Raw genomic sequence first — 18,617 nt, forward strand, 5'->3', positions numbered from 1 at the left:
TTTAAACCACTTTACAGGTTGTATTGCAGACGGGCTCCCTATTATCATCAGGAAAAAATCTCAGTGTAAATTTGATGTTAAATGTGTAACACTCAAAAGCAGTGACAATTTTCTAGACTTCTATTTTCCTTACTGACAGGCAGGATTACATGATTACATATAGTAAATCACTCCAGATAGAGAAATAAAATACTTTTTTTTTTTTTTTTGGAGGGTAGCTGCTAAATTCTTCCACCATACCCACAATTCTGGATATGGCTCCTGTTATCACTGAACTTCAGCAATAAATCTGAGACTCAAAGTTCCTTTGTCAGTCCTGAAAAGAACTTTCTTATGCCTACCAGACAACTCCTGTAAAGAAGTCTTGTTTAATTAAGGCAAGGGCTTAACCACAAGGCACCAACTTTCCATTTAATGCAACAGTCAGACCTAAAATTCAGAATGGCACGTTAGTCTCAAACTCTTTAACATTCAAGTCAGTGCTGTACTTTAATTACACTGCAGCATAAAATACTCCAACTTATTTGTTGGAGATCAGAAGTCATTGAATAGATTTTCCATCAGTTTACATCCCATTATAAGCTGGTCCTCCTCCACCTTCAGGCACTACCCAGTTAATGTTCTGACTTGGGTCTTTAATATCACATGTTTTGCAGTGGACACAGTTCTGAGCATTTATCTGCAGTCTTGATCCTTCTCCTGTTTCCAGAGGAATATATTCATAAACTCCTGCAAAGAGCAAAACAGAGCTATCATTTCACTGAACGGTTTTCCCCCTGCATATATGCTCTACTACTTACCAGCAAGTGTAATGAGGGAAGTATATTACTAGTGTGATTCAACTGCCTCCTTCCATAGTTAGTTACTTTGTCATGAACGTACTGTTTATGTATTTTAAGACCTGCACTTGAACTCTCTTCTAGGAGGAGGATTTGAATAGAACAGTTGAAGCAAGCAGTAGGCCAAGTGGACTCTTCCTGAAGTACTTGGGCTTTCATCTTGCAAAAACATCTCAGGCACACTTTTTTATTACCTACCTGCTGGACAAAATCTTTGTTCCGGTCCATCGAATACAGCCAAATTCCTGCTCACAGGGATGCTGTCATCTTTGAGAGTTAAATGAGCAGGCTGGTCATGTTCATGGTTTGTACCACTTAAAGCCACAGATGACAGGAGATCAAAACTGATTTTTCCATCAGGCTTTGGGTATTCAATAGGTGTGCAATCTTTGGCTGGCTTTAGTTGAGCAAAGTCTGGTCCTAAATAGATTTTTAATGAATAAGTTTCAGTACAGAATTACTGTAATTTGCAGTTATTCAAGAACAATTTAAGCTATTTTTACTTCCCTTGTCATCAGAATGAAGTATTTAATAAAAGGTAGCCTTTTTCATGAGACAAAAAACTATACTAAGTAGAATAGTGTTTTAATGTCTTCATTTGTTTTACATGCTAGGTAACGTGACAAAGTCTGCTTCAATGCCTTATCATTGATTCCTACACTTTAAGGCCTCACCACTTGACCAGGTGTGCTCTGGCTTCAACTGACACCAGAAAAGACTGACATACACATTTAGTATCTTCTTTCAAGAGAAAATGAAATTACCTGGATGTTTTAATGTCCATGGTTCCATTCCTCTCAGTATCCAATAAAATATACCTGTGTAGATCATTCCTCCGTACACACCAAGTGCACTATGGCAGGATGGTCGGATGTTTCTAACCGCATACAGCTCTTTCCAGACCCAGGACTTTTTCAGGTTCTCTTCATATTCTTGCACATCGAGTCCTAAGGCAGTACATTACTTATTAGGTACCTACAGTACATAAAGACTATCCTTGAAATAAAAAATAATTGCTGAATAAAAGCAATTTTTAGCAACGAAGACATCAAAATGATAATTTCAGAACAGTAAGCTAGGAATATACTAGACAACATATTTCAGCCTCTTGAAGAGATCCATTTTGTTGGCAGTTATCAGCAGATACCTACTGCTCCTTTGTAGCCTCTATTAAACGACCCACAAGCAGCATTAAATTGCCTCAAACTTCAGCAAAAGATAACCGGCCAGGTGGCTATATTGGCACCTCTATGGGAAAACAGGTACTCGCTCATAGAATCTAAGAATTGAGCAGGAGAGTTTACCTGTGATCCAAGAGCCATGTCTGTAATGTCATCAAGTTCAAAAGCTTTTTCTTTACAAGTTACATAACCACAAATATCTCAATTTCAGTAACCAACTATGCCCAATGGATGCCAGTGCTAGAGAACATTTTTTCTCCCTTTGTAATCAGGAAGCTAATGAGATATGTTTGACTACAAAGTTTTGATTTAAACTGATCATATTCTTTACAAATACTAGACACTGCACACTTGACACATCTACTGCAGTGTAGTTAAAGCCAAGTAATTATCTGAGAAAAAAAAAAAGTTTCTTCAAATGAAATTTTTCTGAGGGCTTCCCCTTCATCATTTTCCATTACTACTGCATAGGAACAGATGTTCTACATAATAAGTTTTAAGCCTTGTCCATACATGTAAACATGCTTCAGTCCGTATTTTCTGTCTCACACAGGCTCTGAAAACAGCTCGTTGTCTATGCACAGAGAAGTGGGCTGTAATATTCTACTGTCTTGACAAAACTGGAAACAGCATGTAAAACCTGTCCATAATCAAACAAGAGTGGCACACTACCCAATAAGTGCATTTATTGTTTCAGATGAATTCTAACTTGAAATCTTAATTGTTCAGCATACCCTCTGTGGCAACATGTATGTTTCAGCTGAAGGAGGGCTCACTAGGACTGAATCCACCACTACAGAGAAGAGATTTCTAAAATAATAATAATGTGGCACCAGGCTATAGTGTCCATCTCCAGAATTACAGAAATTCTAATTGGGTTCTCTCTCTGTACAGTCTCCATTAACACATTTAAGGGTACAACCAAAGCTTAAATAAATCGCTACAATGTGGTCAGATCAGGTGATTACTTCAGTGTGCTTCCACTACATATTATAGGAAATACACGTAGTCTCAAACTGAGAAGACTAGAACATTAAAGAGAGAAAAAGAGGACTGAAGGAAAAAAGTATCTTAACAATTTAACAGTGAAGAGCAAACTTGAAAAATCCCATCCTGTTTTGCCTACATTTAATCTGTTCCTTTAACTTTTTCTCTTATTCTGCAGTCTTTCAGTAACACTTTTTGAGTCATAAAGCACTAATTTTTAACATATTTGTAGGAATGAACTATATACTACTCTTGTTTATTTATACAGGAAGTGTAAAGTTACTTTTCAGATGCTCGTTAGAGGCATATTTTTGTTCTAGCAGTAGGATCAACACTTAAGAATAACTACTCAAAACTATATTAATTTCTTTCATTGTTAAATCATTTGACACTATAAAGAGTAAATAAAAAATAGGTATCTTTTTAAACCAACACACTCATTTAATGATTTATTTTCATTTCCAACTTATTCCTTCAGACACATTTAGTTATTGCTAAGCTGTTGGTGATTCTAAGTGAACACAAGGTAATCACAAATCAAAGGACAGTGATCTTACCTATTGTCTTTGATTGGAGATTTTCATTGATTAATTGGCTAAAGATGGCTTCTGAAGCCAACATGCCGCTTTTCATCGCGGTATGCGTCCCTTTGATCTTAGGAACATTCATGAGTCCAGGACTGCAACCAATTAATAAGCCACCTGGGAAGGTGAGTTTGGGTATTGACTGAAGACAAAACAGAAAAAAAGGTGGTTTGTTTTTTTGTTCTTCTTTTTTTTAAAGTGAAAATAACATTCTGGAAATCAAACTGGCATGAGGCTTGAGTATCCTTTACATTTTTAGACTTGCATGTGCACTATCCAAAAATACACCAGAGTTACTCCACTTAAGGAATTTTGGCATAGCAAGCAAATCAGAATACATTGTACTAGGGCTGAGTATAAGATAATGACAATATTTTCCTTATATCCTCTCTCCAACTGCTTTATCTGCAACAAGACCATAGTAATATCACCCACCAATACCGTTTTCCTCCTTCAAGTTTAAGTGAACTCCTTTTAAAAGAAGACATTTGTGTTCCCATTTTCCACACAGTTAAGTTGTAAGCATTTCATTTCACAGTTAATTACTCGGTGCTTTTTTCCACAAATCTTTTCTATGAAACTGCACAGTGCCCTCCTCATCCTCCCCCATGTCCCACTTATTTTAGAAGTTGCTCAGCAGCCAACAAATATCTTTTTGGTGCAAAATCACTGTCTCACTCCCATTCTGTAAGAAGCATAATGTTATTGAGTACAACCAAGTCACAAACCTAAGACGGCCAGATGATTTGCAAACATCAGGTCTATAGCATTAATATACAATGTTATATACCTATACTAATTTAGGAATATCTCAACTATCAAGAGTTATTCCCACCCTTATCCAATGAGATTAAGATTTTAGACAGACTTAGTGATTTGGTTTGTAGCGAAGGTAATCTAGGCTGAAAACAGAACTACAACTTCAACTTACTTTTCAGTGATCAGAAGTCATAAGTTCAGCTACATTACAGTGTTTCAAATGAATTAAGTATGTAGGATGGTCCTCTCTTTTCACAAGACCTTTAGCTGAAAACAGTTATTCTGTCATATCTGTTAGGATGCAATGATGCAGCACTAACATAAGCATAGAAAGACTTCTTGACTGGCTCTTTGAATTACATAAAAATGGTGATCAAGTACTTTTCTTTTGCAACAACTGTTTTTACTTAGTAGGTACATAGTGACCAGAATACTGTCAGAATATACAGGAGGTTAAAAATTAGTCATATAACACAAAAGGTTTCACATACTGCAGCTTTGTTAGTAACACTATGTCACTTTGTGCCTGTTTTCACAGTCAGTTGAAGGAATACATGGCAGCATGGCACAAGCCCTCCCTGCCCCTGAGATACAGAGTGAAATCCTTTCAACCTGGAGAAGCCACCACCCTCTTGGCAGCTAAGAGACACAAGGCTGGTTTGGAGGAGGGAAGATGGGGAGACACCTGCTCCCTGCAGAGTCCTCCCCATCAGCAGACAGGGAGCCCCATGTTCCCCTTCCCTTAGCTCAACAGAGGGTTGAAAATCTGTTAAGGGAGTCTGATATTTGACACTTGCATGGGTCATCAATGTGAAGGTGTTTTCCCCTGATATTCATAACACACATTGCTCAACAAAAGCAACATCTTTTAATTCTCCCACAAAACTCTTAAACCTTTTCAAAGTTTTTGGTAAAATGGGGACAAAACAGATGTTGCATAGGAATTTCTTAATTTTAACTACTTGATTTTGCAATTTTAATAAACAGAAGAAATAACAGCTATGTAGTCTATTAAACTCTGTCCCCTCCTTTCACATATCCCCAAAAGCTGCAAAATCAGGGAAACATCCAAGAGGGCTCACTCTCTCTCACACCAACTTAGCATCATTATACATAAGACTAAAGAACATGATCATAAGGTTATCTATAACATACAAAAAAAAAAAAGCTTAGATTGATGATAATTTTATACACCTATTTGATGCAATGCTGTCACCAAAATGAAAACTGGAGGTACAGAACAACTTACATAAGAAAATGTGATGCAAATGAGTCAGACTGCTACAGTTATTAATTAAAGCAACACATGCAAAAGAAGAGCTAATCTTAAAAATCTTCCTAAGTGAATCATCAATAAAGCTTTTTTTTACTGAAAGCACATATATAAAAAAACCTCACAATTATAGGTGTGACTTCATGATCAACTAGGCATCTATCTATAGGAAATAAAACAAACAAACAGCAAACCAAAACATGCTTTTATATTAGGAACAGTGCAAAGTATATGACATGTTGTTTTAAGTCCAGCAAAGAAGTCCGAAGATCAGGCAGAGATGCGCAAGAGCTGTAGTCCTACTGTCTCTGTAACTTAGCACAATGTCTGCAAGCGGCTTAAAAAATACCATGTTCTTTCAGCCATATGTTTCAAGCAGTGTAAAGAGTATGAAGTCTCTGAAGTCACAATCTGGCTACTTCATCAAAGCCAGAAATTCAATAATGACTATCTGTGTTAGAGAGACCAGTGCATCAGGTGGAAAGAGAAGCCCCTCTTGTACAGAAGTCTAGATTATAACATCTTGGTATTTTGTATCTTACCTGTGTTAATAATGGACTGACAATGGTTTCCGAAATAAGCTAGTAACACAGCCACATTACAATGTGATATGACATATTTTCTCTTCAGAGTGGACAAAGTAATCAACCCACAGATTGATTAAATGTGTATCATGTGTAATCAAGAAATTGCTTCATGAACCCACCTGACTCAGTCCCAGGCATGCATGCCAGCATCAAAGCCTAACTCTACAAGACTGTGACAAGAGTTATGCTGCTGCTGAAATTCTATCTGTATTACAAAAGCTGCACAAAGCCACACTTATACTAAAGAATAGGTTCAAAAAGGAAAAACAGAAGTAGTCAGAGAGCTGAGTGGAATGGCCCCCCACGCAGGCTGCAGATTATGAACACTCAGACTAGTTTTAAGCTCCAAACCGAAAGCAGCGTCTAGAAGAAGGATCTGGGAGTCCAGGACACACAGCCATGTCCTGTGTTTCAAAATTCCCACACGAGAAGCTAATAGGTTGAAAGGACTTTAGCTGTTAGATATAAACTCTAGACTATTTCTCATGCATGTTGTTCCAGCCCTTTCAACTAACCTTAAGCCTTGATGAATACATTTAAAATTTCACCTTTTAGACTCCTTAAGGGAACAAAAAGAACAAGGTATCCTATCTCCCAAAAAAGCAGAAATTCAAAGTCGTGGATGAATGATACAGAACATATCTGTACTTGAGGAGGTGAAGACTTTCATCTGCCAAGCTACGTAACAGTTCCAGCACCATCACTGACTTAAGGGTCAAGCATTGAAAAGAAGTTCCCTCTGCTAGGATAAACAAGTAATTTGAAAAATATGCCCCTGAAACCCACAAAAGCAACAGATGAGTGGTGCTACCCTCTCTTCCCCAGGGTTCCAGGCACAACAAAAAATTATCTGTAGCTTCTTTACTGCTGAACATATTTGATTGCAATATAAACTCCACCTCATACTTCATTTAGAAAGTAAAGTGACTATGTCAGAAGATTTTTAGTACAACAGAGCCTAAGTCTAGCAAATCTCAGTAGCCAGTATCCAGCAAGATAAAAAGGCTTTTCTGTCCAGCAAAACTTTTGGCTTTATTCATCTTTATTATAGTTCAGTTGTTTCCCAATAGCATGCAACCCAAATCTACAGCACTAAAAACATGGCTATAGAGAACTCAAAGGGAAAAACTTCATGAAGAAGTTACCTGGAAACCACCTTCATTTAACGCTCTGGCACCATAGGCAATCCTTGTTCCACCCTCCAAAGTAGGCTGTACACTAGGATGGTGCTTCCACCTCTGAAACTCCCTAAATGGATTCAAATAGGGATTTTGATAATCTAAACCAACCTTAAAAAAAAAAAGAAAAAAAAAAGTGCAACATTAATGAAAGTAAAGTTTGAAGTGTCAACAAAAGTTTGAAAAGAAAACAATCGCATATTACATCAACTCTTTAAATCTATTATATACTAAACCAACCACAGGATCTTTCTACTTAAAGAAACTACTGCCAAAAATAATTTTATTAACAGTATAGTAGACGCAAATCTGAGAATTTGCTGCTACAAGACTATTCTCTGCCCTACCTGAAACCTGAAAGATGGAAAATATTTAATTGCATTGTAACCACCTTCCATCTGTCTTTGAATAAAATAGTGAAATTAAATTAAGCATGATTTAATAGGCAGGATAAGCAAGAAAATTGCTTTTAAATTCATGTTTCAAAGTCTCTTTGCCCTAGAAAAGCTGGAAGGAGAGGTAAACAATTATTTCTAGATAGTTATGTCCTTATGCTCACGTATTTTAACCAGTTCTTCACATCGTTTAGCAGAGTCAATTATAATTTCCACTTAGATGAGCCATTGTACTAAGGCACAAGGGAGCAATGATGAAAGCAGAAAACGAGAAAGAGACTTTGACAATTGGCTGGATGCCCAGGATTCTTATTTTATGCATTTGAGAATTTGCCCAAAGATATACTCTGCATTTTCCATCTCTAATATCCTCTTAAAAGGACTTAAGTTGCAGAATTTTCTCTGTTGAGAATTTCTGGTTCCTGTAAGCTTTATTTGAGACAAATAACAAAATATATCTTGAGTCAGGAACACACAGTACCTTGATTTCTCTGGCAGCTCACTGGTTTTAGAGCACCGCTTGCATCTACTTTTCTTGATAGATAAGGTTAACAAACAATTTTCAAAATAAGTGCAAGATAGTCCTACGACAAGAATCAGCTCAGATTGACGTAGGTGCAAAGTTCAAAGACAAAAAAAGTGCTTGTATGTTCACACAAAAGTTGATTTTCTCCTATCTGCTAGAAGTCCAGATGATGTGCCTGACTCTTACAACATCTGTGTGTAAAGCACGTGCACTGGATAAATAGCGCATGCTTAATTTAGGACTGTAGGTGCTTGACAAACATTTCATACCATGGCTCCTTGCATCACTGGCTGGCAGAACGACACAACACTGCATCTTTAGTGATCTCAATGCTTCTGATAAAGAGGCAATAAGAAGGAAGGAGCTGCCTGTCCAATTCAGAAAGACAGATGCTAAAGAGGGCAAAGTGGACGGGGGTTAAGAATGGTAAGAACAAACTGAAAAGCACAGAAATGGAAGTGATGCTGCTTGTGGAACTGCAGAGTGTTTCCACTTCATATGCTTCTCATAAAGTGGAGTTGCACCCAAGGCTGACACACAAATGAGGAAATGGAACTGTCCGAAGTGTATGTGATTTAGACATTTGCTAACTTGGAACATTTTTTTCTGAGCACAGTTTTAATTAATCATCTGGTTTTGGCTTTACCAAAATTTTTTTGCAAACCAGACAAATTTATTTGTAAATTTTCCATTTTGTTCTTAATAAATGACACTGGAATAAAGACAGGTTAATATGACAAATTAACCTTTCCTAATATCGGCATAAGTGCATTTAAGATTGAGAAAGTACTAAATTTGGTCTGTTGCTATTCTTGTGCTTTCATCCTGATAGTAAAACAGAGAAAAGAAATTGCATAAAAATTAAGACCAAACAACAACAAACAAGCATTAAAAAACCAACTTCACTTACCACAAATCCAAGAGCAACTAAAGGTTCACCCTCATTTAAGTGATAAAGAAAGCTTCCTCCATATGTATGCCTGTCTAAAGGCCAGCCTACTGTATGTTCTACTCTTCCTGGTTTCCATTTCTTTTCATCAATAGTCCATAACTGAAATGAAGGTGACCAAAAAATTACCTTATATTGCAAAGTAATGGCCTTTCAATAATATAATAAAAGACAGTTAAATACAGAAAGAAATTAATTTACTGCTATGACCAATGCATAAATTCATACAGCAAAACACCAGGTAATAAGTATAATATGTATTTTTGGAGTACCATTTAAGATTTTCCAAACATGCCTCTTTCTTGAAATGTTGTGCATCAGAAAATGTCACTGAGACTCCGGTACTACACTGAAAATTTTCATTCAGCTACAAGATCCTTTATATCAGCAACTGCAACAGATCCTTCTGCTAAGGAATGCAATGCTTACATTGACTTTTTTTAAAAAAACTTTTTTTTTTTTTTAATATGAATCACTGCAATTTCCTCACATTTTTTTCAAGGTCAGGCTTAACAGTATGCCTGAGTTGATCTAAATATTTGCTGTCAAACAGGTTGTCCTCTCTCTGCTCTCTCCTACACATCTCCAGTGCTCATATGACCCATGGTGAACTCACAGAAGCATTTTCATGTTTCCACTAGTGAGTCAATTTTCTGCTCCTTTCACAAAACACCTCTTCACCATGGAGTTATGTGCCAGGTGCAGTCTAATGACAGAAGGGCAGTTGAGCACCATTAGATCAGCTCAAGCAAGGAGGGTACATCTACATTAATGTTTCAGTTCAGATTAAGAAGCACATTTTTGAGTGGGACTCCTGATTCCTCCCACTTACTGCATTCTGGTTCACATCACACAGCAGCCATGGAAGGCATAAGCTGGATTCCTTCCACGTGAAACTAAACTCTAAAACAGGCTCCAGAAGCCCATCTAAACCATTTCAGTCACAAAGGGGCGTGTCTGTGGGACTAGATCAGAGCTAGTCTGAAGTAAAAATAAACCTGAAATGTGCATAGTATGGATATCAGTTCATCAGCACCAACTATTTCACTTTACAGATCCATTCCTATTGGACTGTGCTATTTGCTAAAGCAGACACACTTCCTTATCACAGGAAGCAAAGGAACTCAGGTTGCCCAGAGAAGCTGTGGATGCCCCATCCCTGGAGGGGTTCAAGGCCAGGCTGGATGAGGCTTTGAGCAACCTGGGCTAGTGGGAGATGTCCCTGCCCATGGCAGGGGGGTTGGAACTCGATGATCTTTAAGATCGTTTCCAACCCTAACCATTCTATGATGCTATGATTTACGGAAAAAAAAGTGTTTTAACGACAACTTAGTCATTAGAAATTGTAACTGAGACTATGTCATACATTTACAGGGTGGTTATTCTCTACAGGAGTATAAACTAATTATTTAAGAAATATACTTTAGCTGGAAGCACATGCTTAAAGTAATACAGTAAAAATATATTAGTCAAACTCTGAACATGTTCTAAATAATACAACTCTTTTTCATGAGTGATATTTCCTGAGTATAAAATATTTTAAAAAGGAAACCTGATCCCTATCTCAATAAGTGCACTCTCTCTCTTTCATACTCTCCCACCAACCCCAGTACTACATCCCCCTAAAAGTAGGCAGCATGAATCCCTCTTTCATTTACTAAAAGTGCTGAAAACAGATTTCACAGAGGAACATAATTTGAAATCAAACTAAGATGTTAATAGAGTGGATTCACAGGTAGCTCTAGTTATAACACAGATATAAGAGAAGAAGCAGCTGAAACAAAACAGTCACGACATTCAGGAAGCACCTTCTCTGATCAGCTTCAGAACAGTAAAGATTCTGAAGTCTGAAAGTGTAACTGAAAATCTATCATTCTAATGTCTTACACTAATTAGCTTGACAGCAAACAGAAGCTGCCTTACAGCTTCACAGTGTTCCTTAATTGTTAAAATTATGCAGGTGATACCTCTTTCAGTCCAATGCCATAGCTCTGAGGTTGACAGTTCTCCCTTAGATTGTATTTTTTGAACAGCTGTTTGGCTAGATGTCCATGACAACCTTCAGCAAAGACTGTGACTTTAGCATGGAGTTCCAAGCCTCTTTCAAAGGTAGCCTGAAAAGGTAGAGCATTTAATCAGCAGTTAGATCTGTGCCGCACCAAACTCACAGCAAGAAACTGTAAGGCAATAAAGTGATTTCACACTATTGTGTAGCACTGCCCAGAATCTACAAACCATTGCAAGCTATGGCTCTAGTCCGGTTATCTTTTCTGCCTGACTGTGATGCACCTCTGGCAAATCTTGTAAGGGGATTCCAGTTGAGCAGCACTACAGTAAATCTCCTTTTGTTACTGAAAAAGATAATCTTTTCTAGATCAGAGGACACTTATATCACATCTGCTCACTCATACGATGCAAAGGAACCCTGCCAGAACAAAGAATCTTAACCTAAAACTTCACACTAATTTTTTTTGTGCCCTTCCCCCTCTGCCACGACAGAGGCTAGACAGAAACACCAGATCAGAAAAACCTGCATCACCCTTGCCCCCAAAAGAACCCACTACCTCAGAATAAAGTTACTATAATATTACACCAATCTTACATGTTAAAATGTACAGTAAAATTAAAACAATGTTAAGTACCATTATAAAAAAAATTCTCATCAAAAATTCCAACAATTGAGGTTGAGAGTAAGATAAGGGGAATGGGCATACTTGTGTACGAGCATGTCACCTGCATATGTGAGAGCACTGTGCAAGAATATTACTAAATTATATTTGCAATGTAAGGATACAAGATTCTAAATATACACAATCTTGCAGGGAAAAAATCCAAACTTTCTGAAAAGAAAAAGTTTGATTTGAGTCAGAAAGTTTAATTTTGAAAAAGATCATGAAAACAGTTTTGGATGAAGATATCCAGCAGTACCCAATAAAACCATCTCAATGTAAGCTAGCATAGGTCCAGGAGAAGCTTATTGCTTTGGTTTTGAATTGTCTCTCAGGTGCAATCTGCTTGTAACTTACTGGTTGGAAACCTCTGAAAGAGGCTAGCAAGTAAACATGTCCCCTGTAGTCGGGAATTACCTTTAAACAGGAGTTGCAATTTATCTTAAAAAATACCAGGAGAACTACAGGCACTCACTACTTGATCTAAAGATTAAAAATATATACTGTCCAATTTGAAGTAGATTTATATAAAAATAAATCTATTAACCACAACTCCACATTGTAAATATCAGAAATTCATGAATTTGAAATGTTTCAGTAATGTAACAAAGTTGTACTTCACAGTTAACATCAATGTGCAACTTTTTACTATGTATTTTTACTACTGGCATTTTTGTTTGATTGGTATTGACTGCAAGGTGAAACTCCATTAATTAACCATAGTGTGTTTGATTAGGCTCTGTATAAACATACTGAAGATAGATATTCTTGCCTTGAAGGTTACACAAACTACATCTATTTACCTGAACTTTTACACACTGGAGGTCATATCAGCTGACCTAACTGACAGCTAAAACACTTGAATACTCAAAAAGTTGCAGTAGTGGCACAGTAATTACATACATTAAAAAAGTTAGACACATTCTTCCAGAATAAACAGGGGAAAAAAAAAAAAAAATCTAAGTTTTGAGGATGCTTTAAAAAAAAAAAAATCATAGCTCCTTCCCATTTTAAAACGAAGACAAACCAACCCCCCCATTAATCTTTATTACGGCAGAAAGTTGTACACATTACTTGTTTCTCCTACTGGAGAAAATGTACACCTGACAATAACAGCGTGTCTACCCCCTACAGGAGACAGACAATATTTTAGTGGAAAAATATATTACTTTTTCCTGCCACCACTTCCTCCTCCATTGGCTATACTCTCTCAAAACTAAGAAGGAGTTTCTTCTCATTCCCTGCCTTAAATGGGAAAAATAGCCCACACTTGCATGTGAAAGTAAATACCTCACTGAAACTCTATGTAACTAGTCAGAAACCTTATAAAAGAAAGTACATCTTAAGAAAAGACTCGACCCATAATTTCTGTAGCCAAATAATTCTGTGTGAAAGCTGTTCAGAGTTATTCTGAGTTGCCAAATCCTTCCTACATATTGCACAGGGAAGGGACATGCTTACCGCAGGTTCTCGATCCCACTAAAAATCAAAGTCCGACACTTAGGGCAAGGAGCCCTTCTAGATACAGAAATGTGACCAACGAACACAAAGGTATAAAGATTCAGTGTGTACCTTGCCCCAAAGAGGTAGACAGACTGTCAACAAATGTGACTGCAGTTTTAAATATCAAAGAAAACACACCACCAGAAACACACTCTCCTACCTGTTGCTAGTTACCAACTGGACAACAGCCTTCTGTTTCACCTTCACACCTTTTTTCTAGGAGTTCTTGGAATTTTTTCCTTTGTTTCATGATTTCACATAAGCCAAAACACCCTTACAATATTTCCTTCAATCATCCTCAAACAAACCTCCTTTCCATTAAGGCTTTTTCTACTAATCTCCTAAATTTACAATGTCCCAAGACCAAAACTTTCACATGTGAATGATCCATTTTATACACACAGAGGGAAAACAGGTACTGAATTTCACACTTTTCTTAGCCTGCAGCAAGACTATTGAAGCAGATACATCACAATTCCCACAATTAGACCCCTAGTTATGGGGAAGATAGCTACTTACTTTAGGTGCTCCATCCTTCTGAATGCCAACATCATTAGTTGCTATCCCTTTCACACTATCATCTTCATGAAAAAGAACCTTTGGAAATATCCAAACAAAAACACTTTAATGATCTGTCATTTTAATCCATTTGTAAGAAGTTCTAATGCAGAACTTCTAAGCGCTACATCTTTAATGGTAAAACTCAAATATTATGTATTTATTAAGATGTTGTATGATCCACTTGCACTTTGCTGGATCTGGGCCAGGGAATTAGACACTGAAACAGTTTTCACAATAAACTTCTTTTAAGAGAAATATTATGAACATACATATAAATTGGGAGTGGAGTGAAGGGGGTTCCAAAAATGCTTTTCATATTCATGCTGATGTCATTATTACCTCAGCTGCTGCATAGCCTGGATAAACCTCAACACCCAAAGCTTCTGCTTGTTCGCCAAGCCAACTCACAAAGTGGCCCAGACGTACTATGTAATTTCCATGATTAACCATTGGGAGTCCTAGGCAAAAAAGACACACACACATAAAACACAGAACACTAAGCAAAATAATAGAAGTTGTGTACATCAGATGTTGTATCTTCCTCTACAATTACTATCTTCACAGTAATGTCACGTGCTATGACAGCCATCATCTAAAGGGACCCTATCACTGGAAGTTATTACATTCTACATACACTTGCTGTACTACATTGAATCAAATCAATTATTTCATTAATGGAAAAGTTGAAACAGATACTGAGAAAGATGACTCCCTACCACCTCACCTAACTTTACCTGGAAGAATTGGCACTGGAATTCTATATTTCTTTGTTAAAATTCCAAATTTGTCTTCAGTTACAGGAGTATTAAGTGGAGCCTACATAAAAAAAGAAAATAGAAACAGTATTAAGAGTTATGTTTTTCTAGCCAATCCAACAAAACTAACAACAAATAAAATACAATCAAACAATCCAAATGGCAGTCAATTAGAGGTTTAATAAAACACTCCTATAGGCAAGTATCGTAAGACAGAAGATAAAGTACCTTATGAAGCACTCATCAGGCAAGAATTAACACAACTATTGAGGTAAAAAAACCACTGGAACAGGGCCTTGCAAATCACTTCTATAGTTTGTACACAGGCTTGTACTGCATCAATATTCTAGACCTTTCTAAAGAAGGCAGCTCAACCTGCATGTTTAGCTCAGGAAGACAAAACAGCTAGTTGACGGCCCACTTCTCGCAGCTCCTGGGTGATAGCAGGCAGCTGGCTGCAAGTCAGATGGCTGTTCCAGCAGAGACGGCAGCTCATCTCTTGCTATCCTCCCTCCTAAGAGCATCTTAGGCCTCTGTTACACCCCTATGTCTGCACAAAAATCATTGTACTATGCGCCATTTCTTGAAACTATGAAGAACTATTATACAGAAGCAACAAGTCTGACATTGCTAAGAATCGACCACCTTACTGCTTGTGCATGGGAGTTGGATTCTGCACAGATGCAGTAAGTACAGCGCATCCCAGGAAGCACCAGACATACTGCGTACGTGCAGTAAGACTGCTACATAAAAGAGCAAAGACCACAGCATATCTGTGTAGACATAAAAGTTTAGCATTGTCGAACTAGAGGAAACAGACTAAAAAAGAAGGTAAGGTTTATTGCTTTGTTAGATTAATGTATTTTAAAATGGTATTAAGTACCAAGTCATACCAGAATAAGTCAGATATGGAGGTCATTACAAGCTAGAGATTAATTGTTTATATGCTCATACATACCCCCCGCTCCTTCCAGTCCGGAAAGAGTTCTTCTAAGGACCTTGGCTCAATACAAGCACCAGATAGTGTATGCGCACCAATCTGAGAGGCCTTTTCCACCAGACAAACACGTATTTCTTTGCTATGCTCAGCAGCTAACTGTTTGAGTCGAATAGCTGCAGAAAGACCCGCAGGGCCTGCTCCAACAATGACAACATCAGCTTCCTCTGCAAATCTTTCCATGTTTACCCCTTTAACAGAAAAAAAGATAACATAAACCAATCTCCAGTTTCCTCCAGCCTCTCTCTCACTAAACCTTGCTCTGTGATAGCGGCTACTGGGTATCCCAGAAGTATCACTTTGCATAAAAGGAGCCTAAATATTCAACTGAATCCCCACTTCAGTATTTGTAAGAGTGCAGAAGGACATTAACATCCCAGTGTAAAATTAGCTCTTTTTAAGTTGTAAGGTGATATACCATAAAAACATACACTCAACTCTACGCACCATAAGGACCATTTTAGAATGCTGTACCAAAGACACACAGTGAAACTCTAAGTAAGGGAGAAAGAAAAGAAAAAAACCCTTAGTCAGAACATGTGACTTTATTTTACACTAATTAATCAGTGTCTTTTCTGGAATTGAAGCCATTAAAATTGCTGAATGCAGAGACAGCAATGCCCAGAGATTAATTAAACTTATTTTCTCACAGACTCTCATGGTAAGAACAGAAAAAATCCAACAGATACATACCTGACAGAATTAAATCCTGTTGTGACCGTCACTAAAAACAAAAGCTGCTTATATATTTTCTTTAAATAACTAAGATCAAGTTTAATCTGATCCCATTTTATAGTACTAAAACCACTCATTGTGAGATAGCAACCACAAAATTTCATTTGGAATATTAGTACTGTATTTAAGAGTACAGAATTTCTGTAAAAAGAGAAAAATGGCAACACATTTCAGTATCTTTAAAACTGAGCAATAACAAAATAATAAAGAAGCTTTTAAATAATGTATTTTTTCACTTACCTTCCCACCGTTTGTCTTTGTCCCGGGGATGAATTGTGTAATGCGTAGTTATGCGAGGCACAGAGGCAGTAGACACACATCTTGCAATCTGCAGTGATGGAAGGCAGTCCCTCTTTATCAACTTTAGAGCGTGAAAGCACTGACGTGCTGCAAAAACAAGAAGAAAATTTGTCAAATCAGTAATTTTCCCACAATTTTTTGACTTTTCAGAGATACAAGTGGCACAACAAATATGCCAGTACCCCCCCAAAGACTACTAGGTGATGTTGAAGATGAGGAATCATAAATACAGGTTATTAAATTTTCAACTTAGGAACGCGCTGTATAACTTAATATCAGAAAGAAAAAAAGAGTAGAGCTTCCCCTTTAAGCATTCTTCGCATAATACCGCTCAATACACTAGCCAGCCATTTCTGACAGCTAATGTAGGATAACATGTGTACACAGGTGAACCACATTTTAAATTCCTATTTCACTTTGAACCTCAAAAGATTTATTTCAGGCTTCATTAAAAGTGACCAAACAGCTGTAGAAATAGGACATTAAGGTTCATCTCTTCTGACATGTCAACATCCGTTGAGACAAACAGTTTGGACTACTGATACTAGACAGTTGATCTAAACTAAGTATCATGGTGTACAATAAAAGCTCAGACTTTAACTCAAGTATACTTTAGCCAAAGCCAGGAACAGTAGACACAGTCAATCTTTACCTTTGCTGCAGATACATTAACTGTTGCAAAAACAAGTTATAATTTATTTTTAAGCAAATGGACCAAATGAAACTTTAAAATTATCAAAACAGGACTCTGTTCAGAAGGGCTATTACATGTCACATTCTTGTTCTAATTTCCCTCTTTCACAAAAAAAAAAAAATAAAAATGAGGATGTGTGTGATTTGTACTCGGAAAACTAGTATGGTTAGAACCAAAACTAGTAACAGTTAAAAGGTCTATAAACTAATGCACCTTGGCAGGTATTTTCCCCTCCTTTAAGGATTCCTTTTCTGTAATTTCAGGAGTAAAGGAAAACATAGTATTTAAAGTAGAGTATTTCTACAAAGCTACCTAAGTAAAAACACCAACATCCTATGACTGAAATGTTTTGGTGAGAATGGCGATTGGCAAGGCCAGCACAAACATCCTCCACTATAACTCTGCACAGTGACAGCCAGGATACTGGTCCCCATATGCAAGGTAATAACTATTATCTATATTGGTTTCTTAAGAGCAATTTTGTACTTAACCAACATAAGAGCTATTACCACACCATCTCATGACTCTTAATTACCCTTTACCTGCAACCAGGCACGACCTAAGAACAACCAATGTATTTTATAAGCACGATAACAACTACATTTTATAAATGCATATGAAAACATCACACCTTAACATAGATATCAAGGTATTTTTATTTGAGTAGAAGTGATGGTACTAGGAATTACACAGTACAGTTAAGAACTGTCGACATTTCACACACACTCAGAAGAAGTGAGATTCAGCTCAGAATACACCTGATAACCACAAAGGCAGGTCCAAACGCCGGACAGGCAGATTCCTCACAGCCGGTGAACTTGTGCTGCCGCCCTCCTCGGAGATTACGGGCTCGGTAACGCCAGGTGAAGCGTTTGCACCAAAGGCTACAAGCAATCCCTGACAAGAAACTTTTCTCTTCTGCAGCTCTTTAACAACTGCTGTCAGCACGCTGTCTCTACAGCTATCTCGTCAGTAAGGGCATGCATGACATTGCTTTATTTTATCCTTTAAAACACAAGCAACACCCAGTACCCCTCAAAAACCATTACACTTTTTACACACCACGCTACAGACAAGAGAAACGCCCATAACGCCCAGCTCGGCCCCGGCACACCTCTGCCGCCCTTCACCGGCGCCTTCAGTCG

General features: G+C 37.4%; 1 protein-coding gene across 1 annotated transcript; it reads right to left on the reverse strand.

The window, feature by feature from the left end:
* Positions 1 to 194: 194 nt before the first annotated feature.
* On the reverse strand, positions 195 to 16,861 carry ETFDH (electron-transferring-flavoprotein dehydrogenase). The gene is made up of 12 exons (XM_010075901.1): positions 16,719 to 16,861; positions 15,705 to 15,934; positions 14,726 to 14,807; positions 14,331 to 14,449; positions 13,950 to 14,027; positions 11,226 to 11,372; positions 9,220 to 9,360; positions 7,356 to 7,499; positions 3,565 to 3,733; positions 1,604 to 1,786; positions 1,038 to 1,259; positions 195 to 729 (listed from the first exon to the last, which is right to left on the reverse strand). Exons 2-12 carry the CDS (start codon positions 15,924 to 15,926, stop codon positions 566 to 568), a joined length of 1,671 nt encoding a protein of 556 aa, XP_010074203.1. The 5' UTR covers positions 15,927 to 15,934; positions 16,719 to 16,861; the 3' UTR covers positions 195 to 565.
* Positions 16,862 to 18,617: the final 1,756 nt, after the last annotated feature.

Source organism: Pterocles gutturalis, unplaced genomic scaffold (assembly GCF_000699245.1).
Source record: "Pterocles gutturalis isolate BGI_N339 unplaced genomic scaffold, ASM69924v1 scaffold41951, whole genome shotgun sequence".
In the NCBI taxonomy this organism is placed as follows: Eukaryota; Metazoa; Chordata; class Aves; order Pterocliformes; family Pteroclidae; genus Pterocles; species Pterocles gutturalis.